The 14223-nt window shown below is 38.7% G+C and overlaps 1 protein-coding gene across 3 annotated transcripts in view; it reads left to right on the forward strand.

The window, feature by feature from the left end:
* MAN2A1 (mannosidase alpha class 2A member 1) overlaps nt 1-14223 on the forward strand; it is a 218696-nt gene that overhangs the window by 138413 nt on the left and 66060 nt on the right. For all 3 annotated transcript variants that reach the window (XM_039543788.1, XM_039543789.1, XM_039543790.1), the window contains 3 exons: nt 5451-5616; nt 9511-9747; nt 9850-9972. In XM_039543788.1, the coding sequence (XP_039399722.1) occupies nt 5451-5616; nt 9511-9747; nt 9850-9972 (526 nt within the window). The remainder of the gene's footprint in view (nt 1-5450; nt 5617-9510; nt 9748-9849; nt 9973-14223) is intronic.

Raw genomic sequence — 14223 nt, forward strand, 5'->3', positions numbered from 1 at the left:
GGGTCCTCAACTGATTTTTTTTTCTTTTGGTAAACATTCTTGCCAACAATCTCAATAGATTAAATGCCTATTGGCTTATATCTCTTATTGCCATTTCTTGGCTAGCCAGCAATTGGGTCTCATTGGATCATGCTATCTGAGGCAAAGCAGCTTCTTGCAAGCCTCAAGAATGTTTCATTCATGGTTTTACGACAGTATTCATTACATATTTTTTTCAAGGTACTATTTCTTGTATTTGCCTTCCAACGTAGAATCTTATTTCGCTGTGTTCCATAGAGCTGCTTCTAAAGAAGGGGTGCCTGCATTTTCCTGACCCCTGTTTTGAGATTATCCTTACTTGAGCTGGCCAAAATTTTGAAAGGTTTCTTTTTATGAGGCTATATCCTAGAGGTGCTCTTAGTTTGAGTCATGTTTGTTTTGGAAGCCTCATTCTTTCCCTTCTATAGAAAAAATAGATTCTTGTTAGCTTGTTACCTGTTGGGTATTGATTTATGTTTTTATGACTGCCTGATGCAATATTGTATTGTTTGTTTTTATTTTACAATGTTTCTTAAAGAACTTAGCCCAAAAGTATACTAAGAATTTATAAGAAGGGAGAATCGCTTGACTGTAATTCTCCTTCTTTGAAGATATGCAGGATTCACATTCCTCAATCCTACACCAAATTAGAGGATGTTTTTGAATTGATGTACTGTTGAACATTGTAGTTTTTATCCTGACAAATTTTTGTTTTTGTTCATATAAGAGACATTTCAGTTGGTTATGTGTTAGGAGCAGGAATTGACTGGAAGTTTGTAGAGGCAGTTGTTGGTGTACATTGGCCAGGGTGTCAAAAAATCTGCATGATGCCTGCTGCTACAATTTCCTGTAAAGGCCAAAAAGCCTCTGAGCTAGGTTAGATTTGCCTTCATGTTGGTAGCTCAAGATACAAGAGTGAGAATCTTGCATGAAGGTCTCTTTAAAGATGCAGATTTAGAGGTGAGTAATTTCCTCCTCTTGAATTTTTATTTAATTAACAGTTGGTTAGACCAACTGTTAAATTGTATTATTTGAAAAAAAAAAGTCAGCTGTCTTAAAACAACTTTGAAACTTTCACTATATATGTAAGTAATTATAGTGATCACGTTAGAATCTCTACAACTTTATATTTGCATACATAATGTTACTGCAGTGTTCATGATAGTCCTTGGTCTTGTTATAAGGAATACTGTGATAATGTTAATTACTTGCAAACAGTACCGGTGAAGATTTGAATGATGACCACTTCATTCATTCATTCATTATTTATTTATTTGTATTATAGGAAGACTTAAGAGGGCCAGACCAAAATTCCAGCCTGTATTTACTAGGCACGGTACATACTCCCAGTAAGAGACAAGATATTTTTTAATGAACCTTTATTTTTTTTTAATTGAACCTAATGGGGAAACCTAGGGGGAAATCGAAGCAACAGTGAGTTTCCAAGAGGACTTTAACAGTGGATTAGGCCACACCTCACTGATACTTCTGAGGTAAAATGTTCTGGTTGCAGACTTTTTTCTTCAGGGTCTTACTGGCCAACTGAAACAGGAGAGAATTTTTAATTTTTTGAAGGAAGATATTTTGATGTTGCACTCCATCATATTTTATTGATGTATGCTTATGAGTGTGAATATAACGAACTGGAATATGCTTAATGTGAAAGGTCTCTTGTAAGGTATCATTACAAAGCTTATGATCTACTGAGTGTGTTCATCCTATTTGTGTGCATGTGTTATTTCTATGTCTGAAATTAGGAAAACAAGATATAAATTTGTATAACTGATGTAAGCCCATTAAGTGGAAGCCGTTAAGGGTGCTTCAGAATCAGTGACCTGTAAATGGCCTTCCTGTGTGCATGTAGGCCAGCCCGTCGGCAATGAAGAATGAGGTCTCACAGGACATGTGACCAGGTCACATAATACAGGAATCCATCTTAAATCTGGTACTTTTCCATTTAGAAGGAGAGGTGGGGACCCAGAGAGACACAAGATTTCCGCCTTGCGCCTAAGCTATAAAAGAGGGTGGAACAGAACAAAGCGGGCTGTTAGTCATGAGAGCGCCCCTAGTTACCACCTGAGCTGGAACTAACAAGGACTGCACCAGGGGAAAGGATTGGGCCCAGACTAGGAAGGAGTCTAGTCTGTGATAGAAGCTTATTGGAATATCTTTGAGGGTGAGATTTTACCTGTAAATAGTTTTTTAATATATTAGGCTGAGACTTGCGTGTTTTTGCTTTATTTTGCTTGGTGACTTACTTTGTTCTGTCTGTTATTACTTGAAACTACTTAAATCCTACTTTTTATACTTAATAAAATCACTTTTGTTTATTAGTAAACCCAGAGTAAGTGATTAATACCCGGGGGAGCAAACAGCTGTGCATGTCTCTCTATCAGTGTTCTAGAGGGCGGACAGTTTGAGTTTACCCGGTATAAGCTTTATACAGAGTAAGATGGATTTATTTGAGGTTTAGATCCCTTTGGGAACTGGGTGTCTGGGTGCTGGAGATAGGTGACCTGCTAGCGGTTTTTGGTTAAAGTCTGCAGCTTTGGGGGGCGTGGACCAGACCTGGGTCTGTGTTGGAGCAGGCTAACTTGTCTGGCTCAACAAGGCAGGGTTCTGGAGTCTCAAGCTGCCAGGGAAAACTGGCTCAGAGGTAATTCCAGCAAGTCAGGTGACAGTCCCAAGGAGATATGACTTAGTTTACCCTGAGGCAGTGCCACAAAGAAGTGCTCTGAATGGTGAGAGTAGCATAACTGCAAATTGCCTCTTAAATGGAGGTAGTTATTACAAGTTTTTACCTTTAAATTCAGATTATAAGACTTTTAGATGGTGCCAGACTACCTCCATGTTTCATGTGGGCAGGATATACGCAGCAGTTGTATTCCACACTGCATGCATGCATTTTGCATGATCATATTGTATAGGTGAAGTAAGTCCTGTATAAATGTGATGTCTCGTAATTTAATCTAGAATTTTTTTTTTGCAGTTAATGATTCTGGGTATGTGATTTGAGGGTTGGAGTTAAATGGCATTCTAAATAAATGCAGTTATTAGTCACTGTTGTAGTATGTGCATAATTTAATTATATACTGAGAATAAATTCTTCAGTTCTACTGAAGTAGAATTTGAAAAAATATTAAACAAACATCCAGGCACAAGAAAATACAACATATATTGATAGAATTGTATTTTTCTTCTGAGACAACTTTTCCCCATTAAGTTAATTCTTCCATAATTAACTGTAGCTCCAGCCAATGAATTCTGAATTGTGATTTTAGTTTCCCACTTTTCTATTCAAAAGGAGAATCTAAATGTGAAATATAAAACAAGTATGTAATAAAGCTAATACTAAATTCTTAACTTTTAAAACCATTTTGCATAGGGAACATTGGTCTGGGAATAAAAGTTGGTATATACCCAGAGTGGTGAAACCCTTTATTTATTGAGTGGGACGACTTCAGCTGGTCTCTGAAACTTCATTACTTAAGTTAATCTTTCCCCTACTGTCAGCGGGCAAGTGGCATGTTTCATGGCACCTGGTATGAAGCTGTACTTTTTCTGAACTAGTTAGCAAAGCCAGAGGTTGTAAACTGACTAGCTGGCCTATGATTACCCTGTTGCTCCTGTTCTTCTCCATGCTCTCTCTCACTCCTTCTCTTCTCATCTTTCTTGCCTTTCTAGTTAATCACTTTTTCCCAGCTGTCCTTTCTGCCTCATCTTTCTAGCTTACTACAACTCCTTGTTGTCATCCAACTCTCTCCTGTGCTTAGGAACGTGCCCAGCACTCATTACTACTTTCATCTTCTTATTGTAAAACTCTAAACTTATTCCTTCTTCCCCTTCCACCGCACACAAACACATATTGAGAAAAATAATCGGAGATAAGCGGTTATATCATGCTTTGGAGATTTTAGTATTCCATATACTTAACTTCACATGCCATGTTGTCTATGTCCATATAGCAAGGGAATGCTCCTATAACTTGGGCTTGTAGCCTGTCAAGTTGTAAATTGTCAGGTCTGTATTTTCTGGTGAATACGGTTATCAATCCAATTTATGGTATTTTGCACTTCTCATAATAAATATGTTATGTGGAAAGATTACATACGCACAAACATGTTTTACAAATAGATACAAAGTTCCTGGAAATATTTCCATGAAGTATTATCCTGAAATAGCTAAGCATGTAACTCTGAAGACATAAATGAGTATTGATACTTTAAATTGCATTCATATGATCATATGGAACAAGAATGTATATACAATCTCTTTATAACCAGATTTCATATGATTCATATGGAAGAAGAATGTATAACCAATCTAGTTATAACCAGAAAGTATATCCAATTTACAGGTCTGTCGCAACTTATGCGCATTTAACATGCGCGATTTCACCTTTACGCTGAACGGCCTGGAGTCCGGTGGGGGCGTGGCCTCAAGAGTTAAAGGTCCTGGGGCACCAGCTGTGGCTGGGAGTCCCAGGGCCTTTAAATCACCCAGGGGGCTCCCAGCTGCAGAGGTGACTGGTAGCTCCTGGGGCGAACTAAAGGGCCCGAGGCTCCAGCCACTGTGGAGCTCCGGGCCCATTCAATGCCAGCCCTAGCCCGGCTGCCAAAGCTGCGGGCGAGATTTAAAGGGTTCCTCTGGGCTCCCCACCGCGGCTGGAAGCCCGGTGGAGCCCTTTAAATGCTGCCCTGGTCCAGCCGCTGGAGCTGTGGGCGGGATTTAAAGGGCTTAGGGATATAATTTTCAGTATACGCGGTTTTCGCTTTACGCAATAACCGGAGAACGGAAACCCCGTGTATGATAAGACTTACCTGTAGTTATAACCAGATTTCAATAAAGGCTATTATTTTTCCTATCACTGTTCTCCCCCCCGCCCCAACCCACTGCTGAGGCTGAAAAGTATTTAAAAACCAAAGGTCTTAACAAATTCTTCCTAAAATGTCTTAAAATCTTTACAGTTTGCCTTGTGATTCTTTTGCCATTTACACTGAACCTACTAGGAAGCTATCGTTCTTATTTTACCTAATTTACAAGTAAACAATGCAGAATTAAACAGTGAACAAACTTTTACTTTTGGTGTTCAATAATTCAGTCTTTTAAAAAATATTTACATTAAGGGCAATCTTTGCATTAAGACTGTATTTGTAATGGCTAAAGAAAATTCTTAAGCATCTCATTTTCTAAACATATATAAAATTTTTCTGAGTACCATAAGATACATCTTTCTGTCTAAAGCCTATGAGAAAGAGTAGCATTAAGAAAGGTGTCCACTGTTTTTCCTGTTTACAGTTTTCAGATATTTTCATTGTATACATATATATTATAGTTTTAATTATTCCACTTATATAATTAGTGTGAAATAATACAATAACTTGAAAAGAAAACATTTTCATAAAGATAATATGGCAAAAATATTTTTGCAGGTACCTTTTGGTTTATAATCCTACAGAACAGGAGCGGTTCTCAGTGATTTCAGTCTATGTGAATTCACCCAAAGTTAAAGTATTATCTCCTTCAGGGAAACCTGTTATGGTCCAGGTTAGTGGAGTATGGGATGAAACAACTACAGTATCACATGAAGCATATCAGGTATGTCACTTGAAATAAAAAGTGTAAGTTATACTGATTTGCACTTAGATATGTACTATAGCTTCACATTAGAGGAGAAAATAAAGAAAACTAGACTTCAAATATATGAATGTATCAGTTTTATAAAGAAGATTCTGTGTGTGAGAGAGAAGGAATAATTAAATCATTTTGGTCTACATTTAGGTCTAAGGAATAGCACCAACTTTCTAAACCTCATTACTTTTCGTGATATTACCAAAGCTTAATACTGGATTAAGTGTTTCAGTAATGAGCCTCATTTTGAGGAATTTATTATTCGGTATAATTTAAAATTGCTTTGGATTGAAACTTAGCGTGTATGTGTTTAACTAGAATTTTTTCCCCTAACTTTTCTACAAGTGCATTGATCTCTGTATCCTGTTTACATTTCTGTTTATCCATGTTTGAGTCAGAAAAGTGGATATGTTGCAATATTTGTTTTAATGTTGTTGAAAATTGTTTGAATAGCAGCTGCTGTGTACACGTGTTAGATACTTCATTTCTTTAGCCCCATTAATTTAAATGGCAATTAGACATCACAGGGATGTTATAGCCATTTCATTGCATTTCTGAGGGGATGTATGTACTTGAATTCGATGACCTGGTTACAAGTAGAGCCCCGAGGCCAATTTTGAAGTGTTTCAAGTAATGATTTTTGTAACTTTTCCTTCTTAATAAATAGTCTTACACATACAAGGATTTTTCTTTTACCCCAAAATAACAACAGTATCACAGATTCAAATCTTAGTAGAGCTTCACAGAGCAGTGGAATGAAAACTCCCATCCTCTGGAAGGCTATGTTTTTTACAGTGTGCAGTATATCAGGCCACACTATTAAATGTATTTTGCTTAAGGTAAACTGTTTCTATTAAAAATAGATTTGAGCTCCTCCTCACGCCAAGGAAATAGGGCCCCTTTCTTACTAAGTGAGAGGCTCAGATATGAAGACCTCTTTTCTTTTTTCTTTTTCTTTTTTTTCTTTTTTTAAGTCTACAATGGTGGTGATAGTACTATCATTCCAACAAACACAAAATGTTTTTTCCAAAATATTCAATGCTCACTGTTGGAGGGAGTGTTGAGAGATGTGAACATTTATACTTCGTGTGAAAGTGAGTATCACAGAACTATTGAACTAATGTATTAGAACACCTTTTAAAAAAAAAAGTTACATAAGGTGTACATTCTAAGAATCCATTGTTAATCTTTCTTGGATTACCATTTTAATCAATCAGCTTTTTGGAGTACGCAGCCTTAATATCATAACTTCTGTTATGAGAAGTTCAGAAGAGAGAAAAACACTCCCCTTACTCCTTCTTGGTAGAGGAAAAAGAGGGGATGGGGGATAATTGTAGTGGAGAAGTCAACACAGCAAATTCATACGTAACAGGGCATACAAAGAAATATACTAATAGTAATATATGAATATAATAGTATATTAGTGTACAAAGACTAAATTTTTTAAAAAATACTTGTTATTGAAAGAAATGTTGATACTAGTCGTTATATTCTTAGAAGGTCTCATACTGGCGGGGTATATGCAATATAAAGGTACAGCTGAATCCTAAGAAAATGGGGACACTTTATACTTACAAGAATGTTAAACTGAAAGGCTAAAATTTGTATGCTATAGGACTTTAACACATTAGTTTGGATTGTTGGGTTCTTGTAGACATATTGGTCAAAAAAGCAAACAGGATGTTAGGAATCATTGAAGAGGGGATGGAGAGTAGGACTGAGAATATATTATTGGCCTTGTATGGATCCATGAATGCTGTGTGCAGATGTGGTCTCCTCACCTCGAGAGATTCTGACACTGGAAGGGGTTCAGAGGAGGGCAGCTGAAGTGATTGGGGGTTTGGAGAGGATCCCATATGAGGAAAGATTGGGAGGCTAGGACTCTTCAGCTTGGAAGGGAGGAGACTGAGGGGGGATATGGTGGAGGTGTATAGAGTCATGAGTGATGTTGAGAAGGTGGATAAGGAAAAGTTATTTGCTTATTCCCATGGTACAGGAACTAGGGGTCACCAAATGAAATTAATAGGCAGCAGGTTTAAAACAAATAAAAGGAAGTTCTTCTTCACGCAGCGCACAGTCAACCTGTGGAACTCCTTACCTGAGGAGGTTGTGAAGGCTAGGACTATAACAGTGTTTAAAAGAGAACTGGATAAATTCATGGTGGTTAAGTCCATAAATGGCTATTAGCCAGGAGGGGTAAAGAATGGTGTCCCTAGTCTCTGTTCGTCAGAGGATGGAGATGGATGGTAGGAGAGAGATCACTTGATCATTGCCTGTTAGGTTCACTCCCTCTGGGGCACCTGGCATTGGCCACTATCAGTAGACAGATACTGGGCTAGATGGACCTTTAGTCTGACCCGGTACGGCCGTTCTTATGTTATGTTCTTATTCATAAATACTGTACTTCAGAATTAGGATTGTTAATTCTGTCAATAAAATTGTATTTAAAATAATTTCAATTTGGAATTTCTTTGGAAATGAACAACACTGTCACAATATTCCTTAGTGTAAGGAAGTTTAAGGAATGCCACAAATATAGTGGTAATGGTATCCAGTAGCAAAAAGCAAAATTGAAAAGTTTAAGAGTTCCAGTGTGGCTCTTCTGTCTTATCTTCATATCAGATAGAAAAAGCTCTGGGTAATGTGGACTTCAAAGAATAATGTAGAGATAAAATTCAGGTACAGTCAGATCCACTATCTGTTGTCCTGAAGTGGAAGAAAAAGCATAGTTTCCACCACTCTATTGACTAAGGGGTATGTGTGTTTGGCTATAAAAACGTTATCAGAGGAGGATCTGAGATGACATTTGAGCTAAGTGGACCTTCAGATCCAAAAACTTCAGCTGTAAGGTCTTGGATCCCTAGTCCTCTGTGTCTGGACTCTGATGTAGTCTCCATTTCTCTGTACTCAAGCTTGAGCCTTGCCTTGGAGCCAATGCCTGCTTTTGGTTCTGTTTGATAATTCTGGGAAATTTCAAACCGTATTGCATCATAGAGATTCTTCTCAATCATCATGTGCCAGTAGTTGTATTTTACTATGAACTTCGCACTGACATTTGTCAGAAAAAATGACGTTGCATGAAGCTCTGTTCAAATGTTTACTTAGCATTACTCTTTTGATCTGGAAGCCAGATTGAATTCCTATTTCAGAATCGTTTTCCTACAATGTATATTATTTTCAACCCTCTTCTAAGGGGCTAATTACTGCTAATAAATCTCAAGTGTGGGGCTCTGCAGAGGCTGTTCTAGAAGGAGAAAGGAAAGTTTACATATGGAGTTCTGGGCACATTGTTTCCAGAGACTCACCCACCCTGTTTCTCTGCTGTGAAGATCTTTATATGGCTTCTAAGTAAGCAGCAAAGAATCAGTGGCAGTTTGAGCCACATTCCATTATATCCTCCAGTTCTGATCTATAATGGTATGTTAGTGTTGTGCTCCAACATTCTCTGTTTTCTAGAATATTTCTGACCCTTAGCACCAGTTTTATGCTCATCTCCTTAATGTGTGGTAATATGCTCAACTCAAGATTAAAGATCATATTTCTTTATAGCAATAGACTAAAAATTATAACTGTTGTTCATTTTAGTAAACAATGATCATGCCTTTCTGAAATATTACTAATCAGATGAATAGCAGCAAAATTTGTATTTGTGATGAAATATTAGAACATTTGATTTAATAACTTGAAATATTCTTATTAATAATCTAATACTAATTTGTGTTCTTGGAAATTTAGGCAAAATTCAGTGCTGGTGTAACTGTTGAGATGAATAGAAATGTAGCAGGCATGAATTTGGTGCAGTATGTTCAAAATTTTATTTTAATGATAGTACATTTTTAATATGTTTTCTTGCTCCAACAGATCTCTTTCATGGTGCACCTACCACCTTTAGGTCTGGGAGTTTATCAGCTTTTGGGGGTTCTGAGTTCAGAAATGGTCTTGGCTGATTATAATATATATACTAGTGGAGGAAATAATGTGCAGGTGAACCCAGATAAAGTTTTCAAGATCAAGGAGATGCAAAATTCTGCAGATGACATTACTTTAGAGAACTCCTACATGAAACTATGGTTTTCTGGGATCTCAGGGCTTCTGAAGGTCTGTTGGCTCACAATTTGAAATATTGTGTTTATTTATAAGAATATTAATGCATAAAAACTATAAATGTGTCACCCTCTCAAATTGTGATTATTTTTTTAGAAAATTAACACAAAAGAAGATGGCAAAAATCATCAAATAAAAGTGGAGTTTGCTTGGTATGGAACAACAAGTAACAGAGATAAGAGCGGGGCTTATCTCTTCTTACCAGATGGAGAGGCCAAGGTAATAGTACACATATTATATTTGTAAATAAAGGCTTTCATCCGGAAAGATCCCCAAAAACTTTGCAAACTATATGTAGAAGCAGTAGTTGACCCACCATGGAAATACAGCTACTTCTTTTGTGAAGCACATTGGAATTTTAACAGGACACTGAAAATCCTGGCAGAAAGTGCCATGGGATTTTCAATGACCACAAGTGCCCAAGACCTCATTTTCATATCTTATGGTAAAAGTGTATTGTGGATATTCATTCATTTTTCCCAGCTTTCCTTTCTCCCTATTTCTCTTTTTCTCCCTTTAGTCTGAGATTGGATATACTAAATTTATACATGGAATAACATAGTGAATATGCTAAACTTTTTTAAGATTGTAACTTTTGTGGGATGGGCTGTTATTTATGATATGTTTATACAATATCTAGCACGATGCGGCCCAACTTTCATTGAGATGTTCAGCACTACTGCATCATAAATGATGATAAACATAAAAGGAAGAGCAAGTGGCTGTCTAATTCAGCTATCATCTGCTACAAACAGGCATCGTTTTAGTTCAGCAATTATTTTTTTTTAAATCACATACTCTTTTCAGTTAACTCTTGTTTATTTTCAGCTTCCTTGGAAATTCAGAAACATGCCGTGTATCTGTACTTGTTACCATGTATATTCATATTAATGACACATTTCTCAGAATTCAAAAATATTTTTTCAGAGAAATGCTATAAACTGAATATGGTGTAGAAAAGAGTTTTATAAAGGTAAATGATAGCATGCAGCTTAATATTTCTCTTCACTCTTTGTTTCAGTTTTCCCTTCGAGGAACTTTAATTGCTAATGTAGGGTCAGATTGAAGCCCTTCCTGTGTGTTTGCTCAAGGAAGAAAGGGCATATAACATGTTTGTCCCTTGTATTGGCTAGCCATACTGTGGGTGGAGCAACTTTTGTATTCTTGCTGCTTCCCACCACCTTAGCTTTGGGGATATGTAGGGCTCACATAGGGTACATCCCACTTCCCCTCCACTAAGTTCCTCTCTCCCTTCTGTAGTGGGAAAGGCAGACTGTGACTGAGTCAGTTTCCTGGGGCAGTGAACCAGCATGCTGCCTCGCGTACAAGGCTCCTGGTAAAGCCATCATTGAACTCTAAACAATGCATCAGTCAGGTTGACATAACTACACATCTCAGTATTCTTACGAGCCCCAGTGGAAACATGGACAGATGTCTGAGGAGTACAACAAAAGAATAGCACGTAGGGACAAAATCAGAAAGCTAAGGCACAAAATGAGTTATACTGGGCAAAGGAGGTAAGAAGAGGAGGTTTTTTAAATATATTAGGAGCAAAAGAAAGATGAAGGAAAATGTAGGCTCTTTACTTAGCAGGGAAGGAGAGCTAATAACGTATGACAAAAAGGGGGCTGAGGTATTTCTATTTTGCTTCAGTCTTCTCTAAAAAGGTAAATTTGTGACCCAATATTTAACACAATTAATATTAACAGGGGGTAGGAATGTAACCCAAAATAGGGAAAGAACAAGTTAAAGAATATTTAGGTAAGTAAGATGTATTCAAGTTGGCAGAGCCTGATGAAATTTATCTTAGAGTACTTTAGGAACTAGCTGAAGCGATCTCGGTTAGCAATTATCTTTGAGAATTCCTTGAGGAAGGGTGAGGTTCCAGAGGACTGGAGAAGGGCAAGCATAGTACCTCTCTTGAAAAGAGGAAGCAAAGAGGCCCTAGAGAATTTTAGACCAATCGGCCTAACTTAAATATCTGGAAAGATACTGGAGCAAATTATTGAACAATAAGCTTGTTAGCACCTAGAGGATAATAGAGTCATAAGTAATAGCCAACATGGATTTGTCAAGAACAAACCATGCCAAACCAATTTAATTTCATTCTTTGACAGGGAACTCTTCTAATGCCAGATATTTCTTTCAGGAATACCAAGAACTCCTGATTTTGAAAGACAAATAGTACAGGACTTTAAAGGAGCTACAATAGTTAGTAACATGGGTCAGGAACCCCTATCAGATAGAGATGCAACACCCTTGCACTCCACTGTGAAGCAGCTGCTGAAGAATGTGTGGCAAGGACATAAAAGGTTGTTACAAGGAGGAGGGAGAAAAATTGTTGTTGTTAACCTCCGAGGATAGGACAAGAAGCAGTGGGCTTAAATTGCAGCAAGGGTGGTTTAGGTTGGACATTAGGAAAAACTTCCTAACTTGTCAGAGTGGTTAAGCACTGGAATAAATTGCCTAGGGAGCTTGTGGAATTTCCATCACTGGGGATTTTTAAGAGCAGGTTAGACAAACACCTGTCAGGGATGGTCTAGATAATACTTAGTTTTGCCTTGAGTGCAGCGGACTTGACTAGATGACCTCTCGAGGTCCTTTCCAGTTCTATGATTCTATGAAAAACCTCACCTCACTATACCAACCTTCAAGGCAGTGAGGAAAAGATGTATTCTCCCCAAGGATGTATGGTCTCTCAGTTCCCCATGGGAGCTTGTGGGGAGGTAGGGACAGAGCCATAACTAGAGGGACGATTAAACACAATTATGGTACTGCCTTCCCAAAAATTAAGCGGTGGTGTTGATAATGAATTGAGCAAAAAGTTTATCAGATCATGACTGCTACACTTCACATTGTGAACTATCACCCAAAGGACAGATGGAAAAAGGCCTCCACCCTGGACGCTTAAAGTTTGTAAGAGTGTAGACCTGGCCTGGCTTCAGGTTTGGGCAACCTTTGCAGGTGAGACAATGAAAGAATCTTTGCCCCAAGTTTGGAAGACTGTTGGTCTGCTTTGCTGTTCCATCAAAAGACTTTGGTCTCAATAGTAATAGCATTTTTAGCTCAGTGCTCTGGAGATGAGATTAGTTCTTGTAGGTACAAAGGACCTTCAGAGACTCAGTATCCCAAAAAATTGTCCTGTTTAAAATGGAAAGCTAGGCCACCGTGTTTTACATAAACATAGAGGGAGAGACAAGGTTGTGATCCCTCTTTTGTGAAACAGTGTAGGTGTGGAGTATTGTGTGTCCTACAAGATGAGCCCCGTCACCATGTATCCGAGGGGGAAAGAGAACACAATCACAGATAGGGTTGAGCTGAAACAGATCTTCACAAACTGGCAGATCAGATTTTCCTCTACTACAGGACACCCAGGGGTGGCTCTGTATTTTGCTGCCCCAAGCACGGCAGTCAGGCTGCTTTCGGCGGCACGCCTGCAGGAGGTCTGCTGGTAATGCGGATTCAGTGGCATGCCTGTGGGAGGTCCACCAGTCCTGCTCCTTTGGCATACCTGCTGCCAAATTGCCGCCGAAACCGCGGGACTGACGGACCTCCCGCAGGCATGCCACTGAAGGCATCCTGACTGCCGCCCTCACGGCAACCAGCACGCTGCCCCGTCACGGCTTGCTGCCCCAGGCACACACTTGGAGCGCTGGTGCCTGGAGCCACCCCTGAGGACACCAGCAGTGGATCTCATCATAAATTACCCGAACAAGAATCTCTGCTTCTCATCATGGTAACAAAAAGATCATAGTAACATGATACTCTGTAAGAGGCTGTTACATGGCTTTATACTAAACTCTGTTGTAAATGTACTTCCAAATTTCAGACGAGACAATGGTTTGAAGATAGTAGCTCTTATTGCTTAGACAAGTATGGTTCTTTATTCTGTTGCAAATGGCCATAGTCAGTATGATTCATGCTGTTGAGTCTGGTCTCAGATTGTCACTCAGAACCACAATACCTGCTTCATCACAATATGGGAGTCTTCTCCCAAAGAGCTTGCCTTCTGACATAGAGATTCATGTGCATGGTGTATCTGAGAAGGTGGTTCTTGACTTCTGAGGTGCCAGAAGGACATTTAGCAGAAGGACATACAAGTCCAAGTGGAAAAATCTTTTAGTGCAGTACAAACAAACCCCATGGGTGGATGATGGGGAGCAAGTAGCAAGGAGGTTAAAAAAGCAAGGGGCCTATTTCTACCCTCATCTTTTACATCCATGCACAATAATATTCATCTCTCCGAATCCTATAGAAATGTGCCTTTAATCTTCAATAATGACCCTTGGACTTTGGCTCCTATCCTCAGCCTTCCTACCAGTAGTCCCAGTCTGACAAACCCACTCTGGATCAGCAAACCGGGGCTAGGAGTTGGAAGTTTGAGAGGCTCTGTGCTCCTGAGACAGCTTCAGCTCCTGGACCCATATGTCCTTCTGTCTCCTCCTAATACCCTGTAATGTTCAGATGGAA

Source organism: Mauremys reevesii, linkage group 6 (genome assembly GCF_016161935.1).
Source record: "Mauremys reevesii isolate NIE-2019 linkage group 6, ASM1616193v1, whole genome shotgun sequence".
Lineage (NCBI taxonomy): Eukaryota > Metazoa > Chordata > Testudines > Geoemydidae > Mauremys > Mauremys reevesii.